This window comes from Schistocerca americana, chromosome 7 (assembly GCF_021461395.2).
Source record: "Schistocerca americana isolate TAMUIC-IGC-003095 chromosome 7, iqSchAmer2.1, whole genome shotgun sequence".
NCBI lineage: Eukaryota > Metazoa > Arthropoda > Insecta > Orthoptera > Acrididae > Schistocerca > Schistocerca americana.
In genome coordinates, this window is record NC_060125.1 from 367,616,418 (window position 1) to 367,638,641 (window position 22,224).

Consider the following 22,224-nt stretch of genomic DNA (forward strand, 5'->3'; position numbering starts at 1 on the left):
GTGAAGTGGAAACGGGAGGGAACAATCACAACAAAACCAATACCAGGCACCCCTCATGTATTGACGAACAGAGACTGTGGAGCATTGCAGAGGGTGGGTTCAAAATACCGCATGAAATCATCGCAAGGAATCACTCGTTAGTTCGTAAGTGCCAGCAGCGGTCCATCTGGCACATGTGTGTAGGCAGGTAAAAAGAATATTTCACTACATCTGCACTGGTGCCACACACTTTTGTCATCTACATTTACTTCCACACTTTACATCTATACTCCATTCACCCATGGGACTCGGGAATAATGACTGTTTAAATGCCTCTGCATACTCTGTAATTAATCTAATTTTGACCTTACGATCCTTACAGGAGCGATACGTAGGGGTTTTGGTACATTTTTAGATTTTTCATTGAAGGTGGATTTGAAACTTTGTAAATAGACTTTCGTAGGATAATTTACATCTGTCTACAGGTCCCTGCCAGTTCAGTTTCTGTAGCATCTCCATGAGATTCTCCCACGGAGCAAAAAAAAAAAAAGGGGGGGGGGATGCAGAACAAGTTACACACCAGCACTCACCCAAGAAACAGTAGCCCTACGGGAAGAGTATCAAATGCTCTTCGAAAGAAACCCCTTCAGTGAAGAAGCCCTCACCAAAGGAAGAGCTATTACCTTCCGGATATCAGAAGTGAGAAGGGAGCAATGGACCAAACTGATGGAGGAAACTAATTTTGGCAGAGATATTCAAAAGGCCTGGAAACTCACAAAACGCCTAGTCAATGACCCCACCAAACCAAATCTACACGCGAACGTCACAGCAGACCAAATTGCACACCAGTTTCTCACAAATGGGAAACCACCAAGATACGACAACCTAAAGACAAAAAAGAGGGGCATAGAACGAAACCCCCCTCAGGAGACCGAAGAACTATCCAAGCCATTTACCTTGGCGGAACTGGAGAAGGAGATCAGTAAGTGCAAAATGAGGAGAGCAGCCGGCCATGATGATATATGCGTCGAGCAAATAAAGCATTTTGGAACTGTAACAAGGAAATGGCTAGTCGATATGATGAACAACTGCATGAAATCCTGCAAAATTCCAAAAATCTGGAGAAAATCGCGAGTCATTGCCATCCTAAAACCAGGCAAAGAACGTGATAATCCCAAAAACTACAGGCCGATCTCTCTGCTATGCCATATGTACAAGGTTTTGGAAAGGATGATACTCCACAGAATCACGGACGCCATCGAGCCCCTCCTCATCCCACAACAAGCAGGCTTCAGACAGGGCAAATGCTGCACGTCACAGGTGCTAACATTAACGCAACACATAGAGGACGGGTTCGAGAACAGGAAGATCACCGGGGCTGTCTTCCTAGACCTATCAGCAGCCTACGACACAGTCAACCACCGACTGCTCCTGGGGAAAATATACGCAATGAGTAGGGACTACAGACTAACCTTACTGATTGGAAACCTACTCCAGAATCGAAGATTCTTCGTGGATTTTCAGGGACAGAGAAGCCGGTGGAGGATACAGAAAAATGGCCTCCCTCAAGGTAGCGTATTTTCCCCAACACTTTTTAATATATATATTAATGACCAGCCCCTCCCCTAAGGCACCGAAAGCTTCATATATGCAGATGATTGCGCCATTACCGCTCAAGCAAACAGCTTTGAAACTGTTGAACAGAATCTCTCATAAGCCCTCGAACAGCTTGCCACCTACTACAAGGGGAACCATCTCAAACCCAACCCAGGGAAAATCCAAACCTGCGTCTTCCACCTAAAGAACAGACAATCTGCAAGAAGACTACAACTTAACTGGGAAGGAGTGCCCCTGAAACATTGCGAAACACCAAAATACTTAGGCGTCACCTTGGATAGAGCACTCACCTATAAAAAGCACTGCATGAACACTAAACACAAAGTAGCCGCGAGAAACATTTTCCGTAAACTAACGGGCACTACATGGGGGGCACAGACTGGAATAGTGAGAACCACAGCTCTTGCTTTGTGCTATTCAACAGCGGAATACGCGTGCCCAGTGTGGAACAACTCTAGCCACGCCAAGCAAGTGGACATACCGCTTAATGAATCCTGCCGCATCATCACAGGCTGTCTGAGACCAACCCCGACTGATAAATTGTACTGCCTGGCAGGCGTGGCACCACCAGGTATTAGAAGGAAAGTAGCGGCCAGGAAGGAAAAGACAAAGGCGCTGACCTCACCTGCCCACCCGCTGTGCAAACACCCGCCAGCCCGCCGCCGACTAAAATCTAGAAAAAGCTTCCTGCACACAGCAGAAAACATCGTCGGGACACCGCAGCAAGTGAGGCTGGCAATGTGGCGAGAAGAAAACGCGCACCTTGCGAAGAACTCCCTCCCGGTCATATGGAAGGATGGACGACATGGAAATCTCTTAATAGGCTGCGCTCTGGTGTCACACGATCCAGAGAGAATATGCGCAAATGGAGCCTCTGAAATGAACCGGCGCTGTGTGACTGTGGACACATTCAAACCACCATCCACCTCACGCAGTGTGTGCTGTGCCCAAGCACATGCACCCTGAAGGATTTGATGAATGCCACCTCGAAAGCGCTGGACGTGGCCAGGTTCCGGGCCAAGACTTCATGAAACAAAAAACTACTTGACCCTGCTTATATATCTGTATACTTTTATACTCTTTTTGTATTTGTTATATACTTTATATGTATGTGTTAATTATTCTGATTTTATGTACGATGCTTCTGACACGATTAAGTAAATAAAATCTGTTTCTCAACGCCACTGACACTAATAAGTATATTACTCATCTTTGCTGTTGGATTTTCCTTTGAAAAGGAACGTTTGAAAACGGAGTCCCATTTGAGGAAAACGCAAAGAAAAAACTATGCAATACAGTGCTAATTACACTGAAATACCATTACCAGTCTTTGTTGTTACTCTCGCAATAGAGATTACATTGTTTGATAGTGTCAAATTTCCTCCAGGTTACTTTCAGTTTCCTGGTAGACGTGGTGACTTAAGTGATTTTACGATGCTTTACGTAAGATATGGTTTCGTACAGTACAGATCCTTGCAGCTTTTTTTTTCTTTTTCTTTTTTTTCTGGGATTATAGACATTCCACATCCGACAGACTTCCAAGCACACGTCCTTATACTTTAATTTCGTCTGAGCCGCCTTATGTTTCAACTTCCTGTCATTCGTGACTGAGACGTCGATTAAAATTCACAATATTTTATCTGTCTGGTGTACAACATTATTATTATTATTATTATTATGTACTGACATACAATGAAGCTCCAAAGAAACTGATATAGGTATGCGTATTCAAATACAGAGATATGTAAACCGACAGAATGCGGCGCTGCAGCTGCACAACAAGCGTCTGGCACACTTCTTAGATCGGTTACTGCTGCTACCAATGGCAAGTTATCAAGATTTAAGTGACTTTGAACGTGGTGTTATAGTTGGCGACGGATCCGTGGGACACAACACCTCCGATGTAGCGATGAGGTGGAGATTTTCCCTTACAACAATTTCAACGAATCTACCGTGAATATCAGGAACCCGGTAAAACATCAAATCTCCGACATCACAAGAACGGGACCAAAGACGACTGAAGAGAATCGTCCAACGTGACACAAGTGCAACACTTCCGCAAACTGCTGTAGATTTCAATGCAGAGCCATCAACACGTGCCGGACGGAGTGGCCGAGCGGTTCTAGGCGCTACAGTCTGGAACCGCGCGACCGCTACGGTCGCAGGTTTGAACCCTGCCTCGGACGTGGATGTGTGTGATGTCCTTAGGTTAGTTAGGTTTAAGTAGTTCTAAGTTCTAGGGGACTGATGACATCAGAAGTTAAGTCCCATAGTGCTCAGAGCCATTTTGAACCATCAACAAGTGTCAGCGTGCGAGCAATTTAACGAAACAGCATCGATATGAGGATTTGGAGCCGAAGGCTCACTCATGTACCCTTGATGACTGCACGGTATAAAGCTTTAGGCCCCACTTGGGCCCGTCAGCACTGACACTGGACTGTTAATGACTGGAAACATGTTGCCTGGTCGGACGAGTCTCGTTTCAAATCGTATCGAGCGAATGGACGTTGACGGGTATGGAGAAAACCCCATGTATCCATGGACCCTGCATGTCAGCAGTGGACTGTTCAAACTGGTGGAGGTTCTGTAATGGTGTGGGGACCCCTGTCGCGTCTAAATACGACTCTGATACATGACTCGTACATAAGCATCCTGTCTGATCAGTGATCATCTGGATCCATTCATGTCCATTGTGCATTCCGATGGACTTGTGGAATTCCAGCAGGACAATGGGACACCCTACACGTCTATAATTGTTACAGAGCGGTTCCAGGACCACTCTTCTGAGTTTAAAGTTTAAACACTTCCGCTGGCCACCAACCCCCCCCCCCCCCCCCCCTCCCCCCGACATGAACATTACGGAGATTACCTGGGATGCTTTGCAACGTGCTGTTCTAGACATATCTCCGCCCTCTCGTACTCTTATGATTTTATGGACAGCCATGCAGGATTCATTACGTCAGTTCCCTCCAGGACAACTTCAGACATTACCAAGTCGGGTTGCGTCACTTCTGCGTGATCGCTGAGGTCTACACGATTATTAGGCAGGCGTATCAGTTTCTTTGGTTCTTCAGTGTATTTAACGCATACCGTAAATTTAATTCACTAAGATTCAAATGGCTCTAAGCACTATGGGACTTAACATCTGAGGTCATCAGTCCCCTTGACTTAGAACTACTTAAACCTAACTAACCTAAGGACATCACACACATCCATGCCCGAGGCAGGATTCTAACCTGCGACCGTAGCAGCAGCGCGGTTCCAGACTGAAGCGCCTAGAACCGCTCGGCCACAGGGCCGGCTAATTCACTAAGGATATCTACTTAGGTGTAAAAGAGGGCCCAAAATCGAGTGTGCTGTCAGGTGAAATAAACAAATAAAATATTGTTTTTGTTTCTGCGATATGTATGCTATTGGGAAAGTGTCAGAATTTTTTCCCGATTGGCCTAAGTAATGTTTCTCTCAGTTCCAAGTACAGTATAACTGTAAACAGCGGAAATGGTAATCTCATTTTCACTGCTGATGTCATGTCGGCCTTGACCGTAATAAGTGTGAGAACTGTGAGAAACATTTTAACAGTTGCAGCATTCTGGGATTTCTCTTAGCGTTAAGCGTTAGTATATTATGGAAAGAGGCGCACGCGTGCCGACAGACAGCCGTGGTACTCACGATGAAGTCGATGTCGTCGTAGCCGCTGGACAGGAACATGGGCTCGTAGCCGGCCAACCCCAGCGAGGCCAGCCACTCGCCGACCGGCGTCTGCACGCCGCCCGGGCTGTGTAGGCCTGCAACCCACCACACGTGGCGCATGTGCTCTTATCTTTCTGCTCTATTATCTTTGAGTTGTTAACGGCTACTAATACATTAATACTATTCCATACTAGTATAGAAAAGCAAGAAAGAAAAATTTCGTATATATAAAAAGAATAACCTTTTTTACGAGTCTAATAATTATAGAACAAGGGTCATGCCGGCGAGGAAATGTGGGTCGAATGACTGGATGTGATCTAGAGTTTCAAAGAATCGCCGATAGGTGCCAGTTCATGTGTCTATTTAGTCAGTTTGAAGCAAGATGGCGTCCACTCAACAGAAACCGTTTTGTGTACTACAGTTTGGTAAGAGTGAGTCAGTGATTACAGTCCGATGTAAGATTCGCTGGCGTTTTAGGATAGATCCGCCTTCACCGAAAAGCTTTCGTCGTTGGTATCGCCAATTTGAAGAGAAAGGATGTTCATACAAAGGTAGGAATCCAGGTCGACCCTGTAGTTCTGATGAAGTAGTGGAAATAATTAAATGTCTTGCGAGTGCTGTGGTGACAAATCCTTAATCTGTTCCATCATCTGTTATGGCAGTCCCGCCTGGCTATCCCACCCACAAATTCTATAAGACTCTCCAGATCCTCGAGCGCCATGCACTCCGCCTCGCCTTCCGTATACACCTCCTGTCCCCCACTCAGATCCTCTATGACCTGATTCCTTTCCCCTATCTGCTCCCTGCCCTCGAACATTTCCATGTCCTCTACACCCCCCCCCCCCCCTCCCCGACTTGATCCCACTCATCCCCTGGTTGCTCCTCTCCTCTCCAACCCCTGCCCACTGCCGCACCTTCACCGTTGTGCGCCCCCTACCCTTCACCTCTACATCCTTCGTCTCCTTTCCCATGGTGGCTTTCATCAACTACCCCTCCCAGATGATGCCTTCTCTCCCTCCATTTATCCCTCTTATCAACTATGATCCGTACCTCCCCCTCCCTCCCTCTGTCCTTTCCCTCAGCTCCTTATCCCCCCCCCTTCCCATCCCGTATTTTCCTCGCCACCTATCCACTCCTTGACTCCATTCTCTCCTCACAGGTCCTTTTTCTTTCCCCTCCACTGCCCTCCCCACTCCTCGCGTCCACCCTGCCCTCCCCTTTTCCTATGTCCTCTCCCTCCATCGGCTCCCCCCTTTTTTCCTTTTTTCTCCTGCCCCCTTTTCTTACCTTCATCGGTCTGGGTCTTCCCCCCCCCCCCTCCCCGCCATGTGCCGCCGTGTCAACTCTATAGTGCTGTTTTAAGTGTGTGTTTAGTGTTGTGCGTCCCCTGTCAGTGTTGCGAACAGACACCAAACTGTCACTAGACGTGTTTTTAAACTGTTGCAAACAGACACTAGACTGTCGTCTTGTCTTTTTAATTGTGCCTGTCTATTTACTATATGTTTTAATCAGCATCACTGACCCTTTGTTTTTATATTCTCTTTGCAATTTTTCGCCTTGTTCCAGTTTTAATCAGTCACTGTTTAATCGCCTGTTTTTATTTTTATATCTGCTAATTCTGTTTTTAACATTTCTGTAGGCTGCTGCCAGCCCCCCGCCCCCCCCCCTCCCCCATCTGGTGGGATCGACACCAGATAAAGGAAAAAAAAAGCTGTGGTGACATTTTGTCTATAAACCTTACAGAATACATTAGTGCAAGTTCGAATGGTGACTAAACAAAACTCTGCTGAAAGGCATGAAAGACGACAGGTTTCTATCACGGTTAGTTTTCAGCGATGAAGCTACATCTCAACTAAGCGATAAAGAGAATCGACAAAACGTTAGCATATGCGGACTTCAGAACCATCATGCAACAATTCACCATGAAATAGACTCGCCCAAATGAACATTTTTTGTGCCATTTCTTATGAAAAAATTCATGGTTGCTACTTTTTTCAGTAAAAAGTGACTGGAATGATCTTCGAACGTCAATGTTTAATGAAAACCACCTTAGCTGTATTATTAGACGTTTAGCGTGTTACGACCTGTTTCATTCCAAGAACAACTTCAGGTTGCCGCGTTGTGCTAAAGCTATGACAAATATGGTCTGGTTGTCGTATGCATTGTTAACATTGGCCTTAACATTAGTGTCACCTGCGGTGCTCAACGTGATCAAGATTATTTCATATGCCGCTAACTGGGCTTTGCCCACAATTTGATTAGGACTCTAATGACTTCATATCCCGGCACAAAACTGTACGATAGTTCCTCTCGGTGACACGCTGCATCAAGCTGGATAGGGTCCACGGGACGTGGGACACTGATCTATATTCTTGACCTCCAAGATCTCCAGACATGCCCCCATAATATTTTGATATTTTTCGTGTGGGCATGTGTGAAGAAAAGTGTTTTCATACCCTTGAAGAACATAATAGGAACATCAGTGACTTCTGTCAACGTAGATATCTTACATAGGGTTTTGACGAACTGATCTATCATTGGTATGTTTTCCATGCGGCGGACAATAAAATATTTCTAATGACATAACTAAAGCTATAAGATTCTGTTATTATTTTGCAGTTTAATTCTGCTTTCTAATACTTCTCCATTAATAAATATTAAGTTTCTTTAATCGGTGACCCCTTATTAAGAAAACCTTCCAGGCCAGACGACACGGGGAAATCTACAGAATCTCACAAATCCTGGCGCAGTCTCTAGAACTTTCAATAAAAGTAGATTGAAATTTTATGTGCTCATTAAATGAATCAACAGTTACAGACTGTCTAAAACATTTCGTAACCTTTTCCTTTCAATGAAAGTTAAGAACTTTTTATATGAAACTGAAGAAACAAGCCTTGGGAAATAAGATTCACACATCATTTGTACAGAACAGACAAAACTGAAAATATTGATAGTCATCTGTTTGCAGAAAAACTAAACATCAATTGCAATAAAAACTAGAGGTGAATGCACCAAAAATCTCACAGAGAAGATGAGATTTTACGGGAAAAATGCTTTAGCTATGAAGTTCATTCTTGCTTCTCAGTTGGACATGTGACAACTTGTGACAAATAGAATCAAACTGCACGGAATAGTTAGCAATCTCTTAAGCCTAGCAACTGATTTTCTAGTATGAAACGAAACTAATGCTGAACGTCAAGTAACTATACCACGCGGATGTGCCAAAAGATGCATAGTCATTGCCCTGAAGGCTCACTCGGACTAGCAAAGAAGGATGTTTCACGAACATTTTCCTTACGTGGATGTAGAAACTTTTATTCTGCTATTGCAATTTCGGCGTTTTGCCAACATCAAGTACATATAAATATTTCACGGCATATCACGGCACAGATATAATAACGGCAGCCTTATAGGGTTGCATCGCACTTTATAGGAATGTTGGCTACAGCTGCGACTGGCGTGCAAGCGGTTAACGCCAGCCAACAAATTTTGTCAGGCCCATTGCAAGCAGTCCCAGTCGCGATCCGTCTGCGTGCATACAGATGCTGCCGGAGTGGTTGCCTAGTGGCAGGCGTTGGGCAAGAGGCCGGCGCTCTTTATCGCCGTTCGATGGGGCTTCTGAACAAGGGTTCCTATTCTCACTTTGCTCCTCAGAAAACGCTATACGGGCGACCGTAGTTGGTCCGCATAGTCTTGTCACACCCTGTACGGATACCAAGTAATTCTAAGTTCTTAAATGATGTGTCCCGAAGACTATCCCTTTTCTTTCACAAACTGCTATTCAAATGGTTCAAATGGCTCAAATGGCTCTGAGCACTATGGGATTTAACATCTGAGGTCATCAGTCCCCTAGAACTTAGAACTACTTAAACCTAACTCGCCTCAGGACATCACACACATCCATGCTCGAGGCAGGATTCGAACCTGCGACCGTAGCGGTCGCGCGGTTCCAGACTGAAGCGCCTAGAATCGTTCGGCCACACCGGCCGTCTCGTTATTCAAAAAGATGGATTCTGTTCAATTAATTTTTGTTTCATGATATATGGATTGGATGCAAGTAATCTACACACATATGGAAAGAGGAAGTTCTAAAGCTCATATACTGAGATTTTGTGGCACTTGAGACAGTTAAAATCGTGCCCCGCTCGGGAGACGGCACGACGTGCCTTTATTTACAAATACGACACACAACATATACGTTACGAGAGGTACTGCGACGCCTCTCCTTTCAAAGATGTACTTTGGCTTTGACGAACACACCTATAGATGTTTCTCTTATCAAGGTATCGTCGTGACTACGGTAGCCATCCTAGCTGACGAATTAAAACAGCAGATCATTATACGTCCAGATGCTGGATTCGTTGCAATTTTGGAAACTATTGTTGTTTTGTCTTTCTTTGAAGTGATAACCTGCCAAGTTCATATTCATTATTTACATATCGGTATGTATTACGGAAATTACTTAACGAGAAGCTCCTCCAACTGTAAATAAGAATGCTGGTTGTGTTAAGTATGTTCTAAATTATGGTAAAAGTTACAATTCACTGCCTGAAGAGTAAACGTCTTCCTGGGCACTTGAAAGTAACTCAAAAAACGATAAAAACACCAGCAGGAATGTTCCGGTACTAGACCAGAATATACTTCATCTGCATACGAACTTTATTTGAATACATTCTTGTTTTGAGGATGTTGTGTACATAGTTCCGCGTAGTCAGCGCGTACACAATTTTCCCAATAGAGCGCGCCCCGCTAAGCACAACAGCGCAGGCGCAGTTCTCGTCCGTCTCCGCACTACGAGATGGCGCTGTCTTAGAGACGGACCACATTCTGCTTCCGCCGATCGGCGTATTAATATGTAACGCAACCAATGAGATTGCTGCTAATGTAGAACCTTTTCTCCTCGCGGATCACACTCGCGCAGTAATACCTGAACGCTCGAGGTATTATAACGGGGGTACAGACCTCCAATTAGTCAGTCTGCATCAGTCTGCATCAGTCTGCATTAGTCTATAGTCAAGTTTCAGTCTGCGCCTAATAAGATTATCATATTCCTGTACATAGCCATGAAGAGAAATGTATAGACACTTTGTCAACTATCAGAGATATGTGAGAATAAGATTAACGTACTAAGATCAAAGGAACTTCAGATTGTCAATTGTAAATAGCATCCAGAACCAAGTTAAGTTATTTTTATGCTTGTTATTATTTTAATAAATGTGTGTGTAAATTAATCAAGTTCTGTTTAAAGTTGGTCACCGTCAATCTGCTACTCTAAGCGTACGAGTTGCATTTCTATCGTCTGACCTAACGGCAGAAGATAAACACGCCGCGATAAGACCACGAGACCTATTGCTGACACTCGCCTACTTCGCTAGAGCGACAAGTCAAATAATCTGATGGTGTGTGTACCGAAGGTCTTACAGTACGCACGCCACAGAGAAGAAGTCTCCCAAATAACTAGCTTGTAAATTTTTTTATACTTTATGGACAATTAAGTCACCTGTTAATCCTTTTTCACATGTGTCAGTCTTTCCTATGTTTCCCTTTTTATTATTATTCTGAGTGATAGTTTGTTTTACCAAATAATCGACGTGTTTTGAATATTTATTTTCTTGTTTCATACTTAATTTGTAAATTATTGACAATGGCAACTCATTCCTGAGAGAGCGCTCTTATATGCTCGTAACATCGGATTTTTCATACTTCGATTAAATTATCAAGAACCGTCCCAGAATGTTTTAGAAACGCGATGGTGAATAAAAAAAATTGCATTTGGCAAACTGCGAACCACAGCTTTCAATTTCTTTTAACTCGACGGCTCTACCCAATACACCACAGTGATGACGTACAAATTGTGACTGTGTACTGTTGTCATAGATCACGTGAAACCTTTAACTGCCGTAAGTCATTACCTGATATTTTACTGAGACAGATTGTACCCTTTCGGACACCTCTTTGAAAAACCCTCAATGCGCTGGTGTTTTGAAACAGCGTTTGTTCATATGACGTAAATTATAATATAAAGCACACCAAATACGAGCTTGACAAAATCCACTATGGCGTCTCCCAGGATCTTCCGCCAAAGTACATCTCTCAAAAGGGTGGAGCCGCAATACCTCTCAAAAGACACAGTAGAACCCGGTATTCCGATCTAATTGGGGGTATGATCAGTTCAGATTAGGAAATGTTCGGGTTATCCGGAAAAATATGTACTGTACCTAGACAAATACAGCTACTGAATAGCGCAACCGGCCACAAGGCAACGTAGTTTAGCGTTGTGAAAATGTGGCAATATAGTGACATAAGGAAGTGCCAATGTTGCGAATCCCACGCACAATACTTTTCAACAAGGTGTAAGTAGGCTGTTTATGTTTTCTTTATGTAAGTAGGCTGTTTATGTTTTCTTATTGGCAACGTTACGTAGCGCTCAATATGAAAATCACTGGCTGTGCTGTGTGCAGTCTGTGGCTGCTTTGCATGGTTGTAATACTCGCCATTGTAGTGTTAGGCAGCTGGCTGTGAACAGCGCGTAGCGTTGCGCAGTTGGAGGTGAGCCGCCAGCAGTGGTGGATGTGGGGAGAGAGATGGCAGAGTTTTGAAATTTGTCATGAACTGCTATATTTGTATATGATGATATCAAGGTAAATACATTGTTTGTTCTCTATTAATATCTTTCATTTTGCTAACTATACCTATCAGTAGTTAGTGCCTTCAGTAGTTTGAATCTTTTATTTAGCTGGCAGTAGTGGCGCTCGCTGTATTGCAGTAGCTTGAGCAGCGAAGATTTTTGTGAGGTAAGTGATTTGTGAAAGGTATAGTTTAAAGATTTTTGTGAGGTAAGTGATTTGTGAAAGGTATAGTTTAATGTTAGTCAGGGCCATTCTTTTGTAGGGAATTTTGAAAGTCAGATTGCGTTGCGCTAACAAAATATTGTGTGTCAGTTTAAGCACAGTCCTGTATAATTGTTCAAAGGGGACGTTTCATATGGCGACCCTGCCAGGATAATCTGCTTTTTAACTTAGTCTTTGTCATAAAATTTTTCGCTTCACATTACTAATATGCTTTGTCAGACTTAGAATCTGTTAACATACAACAATGTTTGAAGTTAAATATCCAATCAAGAACCAAGAGAACTTATTTAAACAGAAATGACGAATGCATTGTTATAGTAAACAGACGTCACAGTGTTATTGTGTGTGTACATTCTTGCTTGTTTGATGCACGATTACGTAACGACTATAAGGCTCACATACTTAGAACATTTACCAGTACTGCTAATGAGATTTTAATGCAACATTTTGGTTTATTTGAAAATACATTCTGAATTTAAAGTGCTTTCTGAGAGATACCAGATGACACAGAGGTTAGTTTATGTGACAGCTACACGATTTTTATCACGACGCTACTAATGAGTGACAATTTACAATGTTGCTTTTGCGGTGTATCTGTTTTATATCTGCACAGTTTTCTGAATTCTTCTGGAAAGAAAAACATGTTTTAGTAGTAACTTTAGTGGTATAGCAACAATGAGACAGCCTTTTTCGTGGCACAACATTACGTTACTGTACAGTACTTTCTTCATCACGCCAATAAGCATAATAACTACGATCTCTATACGCAAAGCATTTCACTTTTGTTTATCATGAGGTAAGTACATTGGCTTCTGCAGAACTTAGCTTTCGGAGGAAAATAACTACGACACTTCCACAGAGATTATCTTACAACAAGATGTACATTTAGCGCTACAGGACACGCATTTCAGTGATCAATTTTATACTTAAAACATTTATTTTTAAAGATTTTTGAATTACAAAGAAAGTTTTCCGTGATATATTTCATTCCATTGGTGTAATCTGTAACACCTGAGGGTATAATTACATTAATCCTCAGGGGGGTACACGCCTACTTTGTGTACCATGTGTTTGGCAACCACAAGGAACCCTAGCTAATATGGTATTTGCTTATACAACTTTACACATCGGTACCATATTTCTCTAACACACAAATTACACAGCTATCTGATCATGTAACTGAGAGATAAACTTTTTTTATTACATCAGTGACAGATGTTTACGCAATTACACAGTTGGATAACTTCACACTTATGAAACTGTATTTTGTCTGTACTTTGTAAACTGTTCATATTTTTCGAAACCATTGTGATACTATGAGAGCTTTGAATGATGTATTTGGTATGAGATCATGATTTTTAAAGTACGTTTGAGGCAGCTGACACTTTTGACATGAGCAGAGAATTTTTTTAGGCTTAGAAATTATTGGAGGAAGTTACGACGATTTTGAGATTTGACTAAAGTGTTATGATGTTATTATTATGACGACGATGTGTATTATGTTGTTGAGGAATGTTTATTATGCTACGTATTTCTCATGATGAAATATTGAAGAAGTGTCGACGAATATGTATATGTATAATGAGGTAAGGATTTATGAAAAGGATGTTGGAAACCAAGAAACGTACTTTAAGAGTTATGAAATGTGTGACTGTATCACAATGCTGACCAATATTTTTTTTGGACACTTATATTTATAGGATTTTGTTTCTACAGATTTGCAACGCTAATTCTTGACCTGTGAAATATTTTTATATGAGACTGCCACGGTAGCAGAAACTGCTGTCGTAAATATTTCCGTACGAAAGTTAAGTGACCACCTGCACGTAATGCGTCGCGGGCACCCAGCTGTGTCAGACGTCTGGAGAAAAAGCCATTACTGTGAGCCCTTTTCAGCGGCACAGGTAGAACAAAAAAAAAGGGGAGGCCATTATCCTTGGAAATATTCTTACATCTGCAAACCTGATAATGGCAAGTGTCTTTCTACGAGAATTGAGAGCTACTGACTTACGAAATGCCACATAGCTATTGAATGATGTTTTTATGCTTTGGTTTGCGTAATTGCTTATTTCATTTGATATCTGGTTTCCAGCTGTGTTGCAGCATTGCTTTTATAAAATGAAATGCATTTGCTAATGTGAACACTTTCTGTCAACAGATCTATTAAATAGTTATTTTATGATCCACGTTCTTTAAAAAAGGAGCACTTGGAAAGGAAAGAACAATAAGAAGGAACTAGTAACAGTAACACATAATTTTCTTTTCAAGTACACGGTAATATTTCTTTTTACAATCAGTTGTTGTGGTGCACCACTTTAATTAGTTAGACATTAAGATGTGATTATACATTTCCCTTATCTGCATTGTTATCTTTAGTGTACTATTTTTTCTGCTTGAGCTATGTCATGTTTAGGTATAAGTTGCTGCTGTTTGCCAGGCATAGTGTTATTGAATTTGACTTTTGCTAATTTATGCTGCTAGCTTTGCCAATTTGCATTTTTTTTGCATTGCTGTTTGTGTTGATTTGTTATGTGATGCTGCATTGCCTCGTCCCTTAGTTTAGCATCTGAGCTCAGTAGATTTAAGTTAGTTTAAGAGGGGGTAGACTATATGAGAAACTGACTATGGAGAATAGGTAAAGAATGCATTGCGAAGTTATATAAAAAAGATTTGGGCCCAAATGAGTATTGTACAATCAGAAATAATTATTTTGAAAGAAATATGAACAGAATACAGAAAGCAGGCTTAGATAGGACTTTTTGGAAATAAATAATGAGGTAAGACATATGTGAAATAAATACAGAAAGCATGCTTGGATAAGATTTTTTTGGTGGAAGCAAAGGTTGAAATAAGACGAAAGATCTATGGAATGAAGTTTTGGGATGGACTGCAGTACCAAATGTTACACTGAAAACGAACCCTGTCCTTTCCTTTTGTGTTATCCCACTATGTGTTTGTGTACCCTTGTGTATTTGTTTTCTTCCTGTCTCTGTGTAGTTTCATAGAATTTTTTTCTCTTTTAATATTAAGCTACATTCACTATGATGAGGAATACTGTTATCCTCAAATATAATTGGCATTAATGATATGTTATTTACTTTGTAAAGATGTTAGACATTATTAAATCTGTTCTGTTCAATGCTCATGTGTGAAGTTGATGTTTCAAAAGTTATTGTGATCCTTTATGTATGTACTCATGTCATAATTCCTGGAACACTGACGTATATGTTATTTCGATTCTTTTGTAAAGCCTGTACTACAAATGTTATCTGTATTATTATGTTCTTTAATGATGTATTTTGTACCTTTGTTATTGTATTTTTATGTTACAAAATTGTAATTGTCACCAGTTCATGATATTATTAGCTTGTTAGTTACATTTCACTGCACACGTTTCTGTTGGTCATAGTATATGGACAATATGTGAGAAGTAGGGACTGATAGTGTTTGCACGTGTGTTAATGATTCAGCAAGGGACTGGATAACAGCATTGCTGGTTCTAAGGACAATTCCAAACACTTTGTGAGTGCACAAGTGGTGGTTTATGGACTTGCTATATTCTCTGCAAGACTCTTCGATGGTGATTGTGCACCTGCACAGTCGCAACAGATTGCTGCTGGCCATTTCTACAAGGACTACAGTGGGTCTACACCTTTGCTGACTCACCAGTACCATTATTTCTACAAGGCCTGCAGTGGGTCTGCACCTCTGGTGGCCCACCAATACCGTAATCTCTACCAGGACTACAGTGGGTCTGTTCTGTGATGACCTACCTACCAATATTCTTCAAAACGTCGAATGATTCTGCTGTGGGTTTGCTATGTTGTGGCCCATTACCTGTCAGCATGTCAAGAGTCAGCACTGTCTTTCCGTTGGAAGGACAACACTACTTCTTCAAGACTGCAAGGAAATCCACTACTTCCGTATGCATTTTCTTTTACTGCTCAGACTTTGAGAAAAACACTGCTATTCTCCTGTTATGTACGATTAGGACTGTCTTTATGGACTGTGAGACAATTTTAGCTTTTGACCAACATTGTATCAATAAGTTGTGCATTTGATATGTTTGTTATTGCAATTATGAAAAATTTTATCAAATCATTATTGGCCACTGCCCAAAAATATTTTGTAAATTTTTTTGTGGGGAGCATGGGGGCTATGTAAGTAGGCTGTTTATGTTTTCTTTATGTAAGTAGGCTGTTTATGTTTTCTTATTGGCAACGTTACGTAGCGCTCAATATGAAAATCACTGGCTGTGCTGTGTGCAGTCTGTGGCTGCTTTGCATTGTTGTAATACTCGCCATTGTAGTGTTAGGCAGCTGGCTGTGAACAGCGCGTAGCGTTGCGCAGCTGGAGGTGAGCCGCCAGCAGTGGTGGATGTGGGGAGAGAGATGGCGGAGTTTTGAAATTTGTCATGAACTGCTATATTTGTATATGATGATATCAAGGTAAATACATTGTTTGTTCTCTATTAATATCTTTCATTTTGCTAACTATACCTATCAGTAGTTAGTGCCTTCAGTAGTTTGAATCTTTTATTTAACTGGCAGTAGTGGCGCTCGCTGTATTGCAGTAGCTTGAGCAGCGAAGATTTTTGTGAGGTAAGTGATTTGTGAAAGGTATAGTTTAAAGATTTTTGTGAGGTAAGTGATTTGTGAAAGGTATAGTTTAATGTTAGTCAGGGCCATTCTTTTGTAGGGAATTTTGAAAGTCAGATTGCGTTGCGCTAACAAAATATTGTGTGTCAGTTTAAGCACAGTCCTGTATAATTGTTCAAAGGGGACGTTTCAAAGGCAACTACATAGCCGATCACATGCGTTATTGTTGCTACCATGTTTAGAGAAGGAAAAGCACAGTTTGTTTGGCTACTGTTAACGGATATTCTACCTACACTATACAGAATAAATTGGGTTAACTTACGGAGTACTGTGTTCATGCTTTTCGTTCATAAATTGAGTTAACACTGTTCGTATAAAACAGTTGTCATTCCGTACAGCAGCCGGCCGCGGTGGTCTCGCGGTTCTAGGCGCGCAGTCCGGAACCGTGCGACTGCTACGGTCGCAGGTTCGAATCCTGCCTCGGGCATGGATGTGTGTGATGTCCTTAGGTTAGTTAGGTTTAAGTAGTTCTAAGTTCTAGGGGACTGATGACCACAGCTGTTAAGTCCCATAGTGCTCAGAGCCATTCCGTACAGCACAATGTCAACTAAACGAAAACATAGTTCCTGTACATTAAAAGAAAAACCAGAAGCGCTTAAGCGACTTAACAGTGTAACTGGCTTTTGAATTTCCTGATGGGAGCGCCACAATCAAATAGTTCAAATGGCTCTGAGCACTATGGAACTTAACATCTGAGATCATCAGTCCCCTAGAACTTAGAACTACTTAAACCTAACGAACCTAAGGACAACACACACATCCATGCCCGAGGCAGGATTCGAACCTGCGGCCGTAGCGGTCGCGCGCGGTTCCAGACTGAAGCGCCTAGAACCGCTCGGCCACTCCGGCCGGCGCCACAATCAGTTACTGGAAAAATCTGAGGAAAACCGAAAGCTTCTGCAACACAACTAGCGAAAAAATACAGAAAAACGCCACAATTCCACCGTGTCGTCGTATGATAGAACTGACGAAGCGACTTTCTTGTGGTTTACTAGGGAAAGACAAAAAGACGTCCCTGTTAGTCGTACAATGATTCAAGAAAAGACATTGAAGCTAAAAACATTATGAATGGTAATGCAGCATTTACTGCCAGCAAAGGTTAATCAGGCCAGTCAAAGAGGAAATACGGATACGACAGCTAACATAATTGGAGAAAAATTATCAACCGATGTTGTCGCCGCATAGGCATTCTTAGACGAGTCTGCAGGCTTAAAAAATTACTCATCTCATCTATTTTATAGACCAGAGGAAACTGGACTGATTTTCAAAGCACTCCCTACAAAAAGTCTTGCTTAGAAAAAGGCGTCTCCTGCTCCAGTTTTTAAAATGAATAAGCAACGCTTTGGTGCTTACAGCAAAGCCGCAGCAACAAACAAATTACCGTTCATGGTAATTGGAAAATCTGCGAAGCCACGAGCTCTAAGCGACATGAATATGAACGCTCTCCTTGTAAATTACAAAAATCAAAGGAAAGTTTGGATGATCAGTATTCTGTTTAGTGAGTGGTTCGAGAAACAACTTGTTCCCTCTGTTAGAAGATTCAGTACAGAAAATGGACTGCCACCTCGAGCCCAACTTTTGACTAACAGTGCTCCATCTCATCCTTCAGAAAGCCGGCCGGGGTGGCCGAGCGGTTCTAGGCGCTACAGTCTGGTACCGCGCGACTGCTACGGTCGCAGGGTCGAATCCTGCCTCGGGCATGGATGTGTGTGATGTCCTTAGGTTAGTTAGGTTTAAGTAGTTCTAAGTTTTAGGGGATTGATGACCTTAGAAGTTAAGTCCCATAGTGGTCAGAGCCATTTGAACCATCCTTCAGAAATGCAGCTAGTGAATGGAGACGTCAAAGCATTTTTTTTTTCCACCAAATGTAAACTCTACTTTCGACCAATGTGTTACAAAACGTAAAGTTGAATTATTGAAAAATGCTTCTAGGACTGTTCCATCTTAGAACAAATAAAGAAAAAAACATAATAATAAAGGATGTCATCTACTGCTAATTGAATCTTGGGCAATTCGAACAAACGTTTAAGACAGGCATCGTGGAAGACACTGTGGTCAAGTCTCGTGTTTCAAGAAACACGGCATCAGACAATAATGATATCCTTCAGCTCGTTGCAAAAATGCGCGGGGTGCGAAGATGAAGGGGAAAGTTGCCTTCAAGAATAAATAGCAGTTGTAGATAAAGGTTATCAAGAAATCAGTGCTGAATCTATTCCATCTATAGTCCAGAATGAAGCTGATGACAACTACGAAGACGAAGATAAAGAAGGATAAGACACCTCTAAACATATTGTGTCACATTATGACGTTGCAGATGCCCTTAAATTGCCATTAAGCTACGTAGTACAGCACGTCATTGGCACACCAACCGACATGATGTTAATGCAATGCTGGCACATCGCATCATTAAGCGGCTTCAGTTCTTCACGATAAATGAAGATGACCGATTTTGCAAATTACTTTAAGTGAAAATCACAGTTCCTTTGCATAAACATATAATATAGTATTGTAGTTACCAGTGCGATAAACTTTTCGTTCTGATAAATTGTGTTTCTTTAATGAGTTGATCAGCTCTACAATACAATAAAATTCTTTCTTTGCACAAAAAAATGAGGTTTTCATTTATTGGTTCCACTATTCCGGATTTTGTTCCGATTATACGAAATTTCCGATCTGCGGTGTTCGGATTTGCGGGCTTCTGCTGTATATGAAAATTTAGCACCAGGCCTAGTGACTTTTTCCTGTGGCGGCAGAGAGCGTGCGAGGCAGCAAGTAGCCGACCTCAACACAGGACGGCAGGAAGAAGACTTATGTGTGATAGCGGAGTAGCCACAGTTGAAGCCAGCAGTGGGACCGTGGGCAGCAGCTGACGGACTACACTTGATCAGCGTCGGACGCACGGATGGAACGCTGTCCGCTGTTGCCTTTGTCCCGGAGTACTTGGTCCCTGAATTGGTCAGCGAGCAGCGGAACTGCCTAGGGTGACGAGTCTGGCTTGGAGACTGACAAAACGATTGAGCGGATCCGTATGCAAGAAGCACGGGTCAGCAAGTGTCGCGTGGCGGCAGCAGAGAAACCGCGGAATATTGAAGTGCGTGCCTGGGGAGGTGATTGGCCGTTGGCTGCTGGTAAAACGTGATAGCGTCTCCGAATGTATGGAAGATTGCAAGGTAGGTAAGTGCGAGAATTATCGCACAATCAGCTTAACACCTCGTGCATCCGAGTTCCAGACAAAAATAATATTAGTTTGGCTGTAGAAAAAATAAAGGCACCAGAGAGGCAGTCCTTGAGTTGCACTTGATAACGGAAACAAGAAAAATTATGACACATATATAGCATTCATCGATCTGGAAAAAAACGTATTACCACGTAAAATGTAGCATGATTTTCGAAATTACCTGGAAAACTGTGGTGAGCAATTAGAAAAAAATGGGTAATACACAGTATGTACAAGAACTAAGAGGTAACAATGAGAATGGAAGACCAAAAACGAAGTGCTCGGATTAAAAATAGTGTAAGACTGGGCTTCCACCTTTCACCCATGCTGTTGAATCTCTAGATCGAAGAAGCAATGACGGAAATGAAAGAAAGGTTCAAGGGTAGGATAAAAATTCAGGATTAAAGCATATCAATGATAAGATTCGCTGACTTCGTCGCTATCCTCAGTGAAGGTGAAGAAAAATTATAGGATCTGTTGAATGGAATGAGTATTCTAATGAGCACAGAATACGGATTGAGAGTAAATCGAAGAAGGACGAATGTAATGAAAAGTAGCAGAAATGAGAACAGCGAGAAACTTAACATGAAAACTGGTGGTCACAATGCAAACGGAGTAAACGAATTCTGCTACCTTGAAAGCAAAATAACTCAGGACTGACGAAGCATGGAGGATATGCAAAGCGGATTAGCACAGACAAAGATTGCATTGCTATCCAAGAGAAGTCTACCGGTATTAAACGTAGGACGTAGTTTGAGAAAGAAATTTCTGGGAATGTACGTTTGGAGCACAGCGTTGTATGGTTGTGAATCACGGACAGAAGGAAAACCAGAACAGAAGAGAATCGAAGCGTTTGAGATGTGGCGCTACAGAAGTCTGTTGAAAATTAGGTGGGCTAATAAGATAAGGAATAAGCAGTTCCCCGATGAATTGACGGAAAAACGAAAATATTGTGTTAAGACGTGTATATTTCTATTGTCTATCGTCAAACCACAATTGAAAGATGTTTATATTTTATTAATAGGATTAATTAGGAATAATTGCCGGCCGGAGTGGCCGTGCGGTTCTAGGCGCTACAGTCTGGAGCCGAGCGACCGCTCCGGTCGCAGGTTCGAATCCTGCCTCGGGCATGGATGTGTGTGATGTCCTTAGGTTAGTTAGGTTTAAGTAGTTCTAGCGGACTTATGACCTCAGATGTTGAGTCCCATAGCGCTCAGAGCCATTTCAACCATTTTATTATTATGACAGCCCACCAGTACCTAATAGAGTATAGTAAAACAGAGTAAGTATATTCATGTCGCAGTTCGATGTAGCAGTCAGATGGCGATCCAGTAACAGTAAAATATGGTAAGGAACAGTTACGGGTTGTTGCAGGTAACAACTGAGGGCCACGACGACGACACATTCTATGTTTCGTCGAAATAATCAGCAAATGACTTTTAATAAGCAGCATTTAAATTTGTAGGCGAAGATTGCACTTATTATTATTGAGAAAGAGAATTAATTTCAAAGGGAAGATTTCATTTGTTGTTATTAAGCAAGAGATAGAAATCCTAAGGGACGGTTTCATACGTTATTGTAGAAGGGAAGGTTGCGTAACAAAAGAGATACAGAGGAGACGGGAAGGTTTCAATGGAAAACAATGACAACTTCAGCAGAGCAGGAACATGGAAAGAGATTTGCGCTGTGTGTGTGCGTGTGTGTGTGTACGAGTGTGTTTGTGTGTGTGTGTGTGTGTGTGTGTGTGTGTGTGTGTGTGTGTGTGTGTGTTTTAGATACGGGCGCATTCCAATGGCCAGTGCGAGTTGTGAAGTCCGTCCGCTACGGTTCAAGTCCGCAGACTGTGCTGCTGCTAAAATATTAACGTACCAAAATACTGGTTAATAATATTGTGCATACACCGTGCGAGCGCGCATCGGACCACTGCAGTTTGTTCCGGGGCAATGTTTACAGTTTTGTGACGTGGTCTTACTCTGTGCTTCGAATGATGACTCACATCGCGAGATAAGCCGATGATGCCCTACACGGGTGAAATGCGTCTTTTCTGAGCCAATAAAAAACATTCTGTAACTTAGGACTGTTTTTTAATATTAATCACAAAATAAGTTTGCAGTACCAACGTGCCACAATGGATTGGAATAATTTTTAAAATACAGTTTATAAGTCTCCAGTGTGACCTTTCCCGCAGTACAACGAACATCTAAACGGTAGC

General features: G+C 42.0%; 1 protein-coding gene across 1 annotated transcript in view; it reads right to left on the minus strand.

The window, feature by feature from the left end:
- The window catches only part of LOC124622941 (ankyrin repeat and SAM domain-containing protein 1A-like), a 145,779-nt gene that overhangs the window by 86,388 nt on the left and 37,167 nt on the right, over positions 1-22,224 (minus strand). The window contains exon 4 of the mRNA XM_047148731.1: positions 5,266-5,381. Coding sequence (XP_047004687.1) covers positions 5,266-5,381 — 116 coding nt within the window. The remainder of the gene's footprint in view (positions 1-5,265; positions 5,382-22,224) is intronic.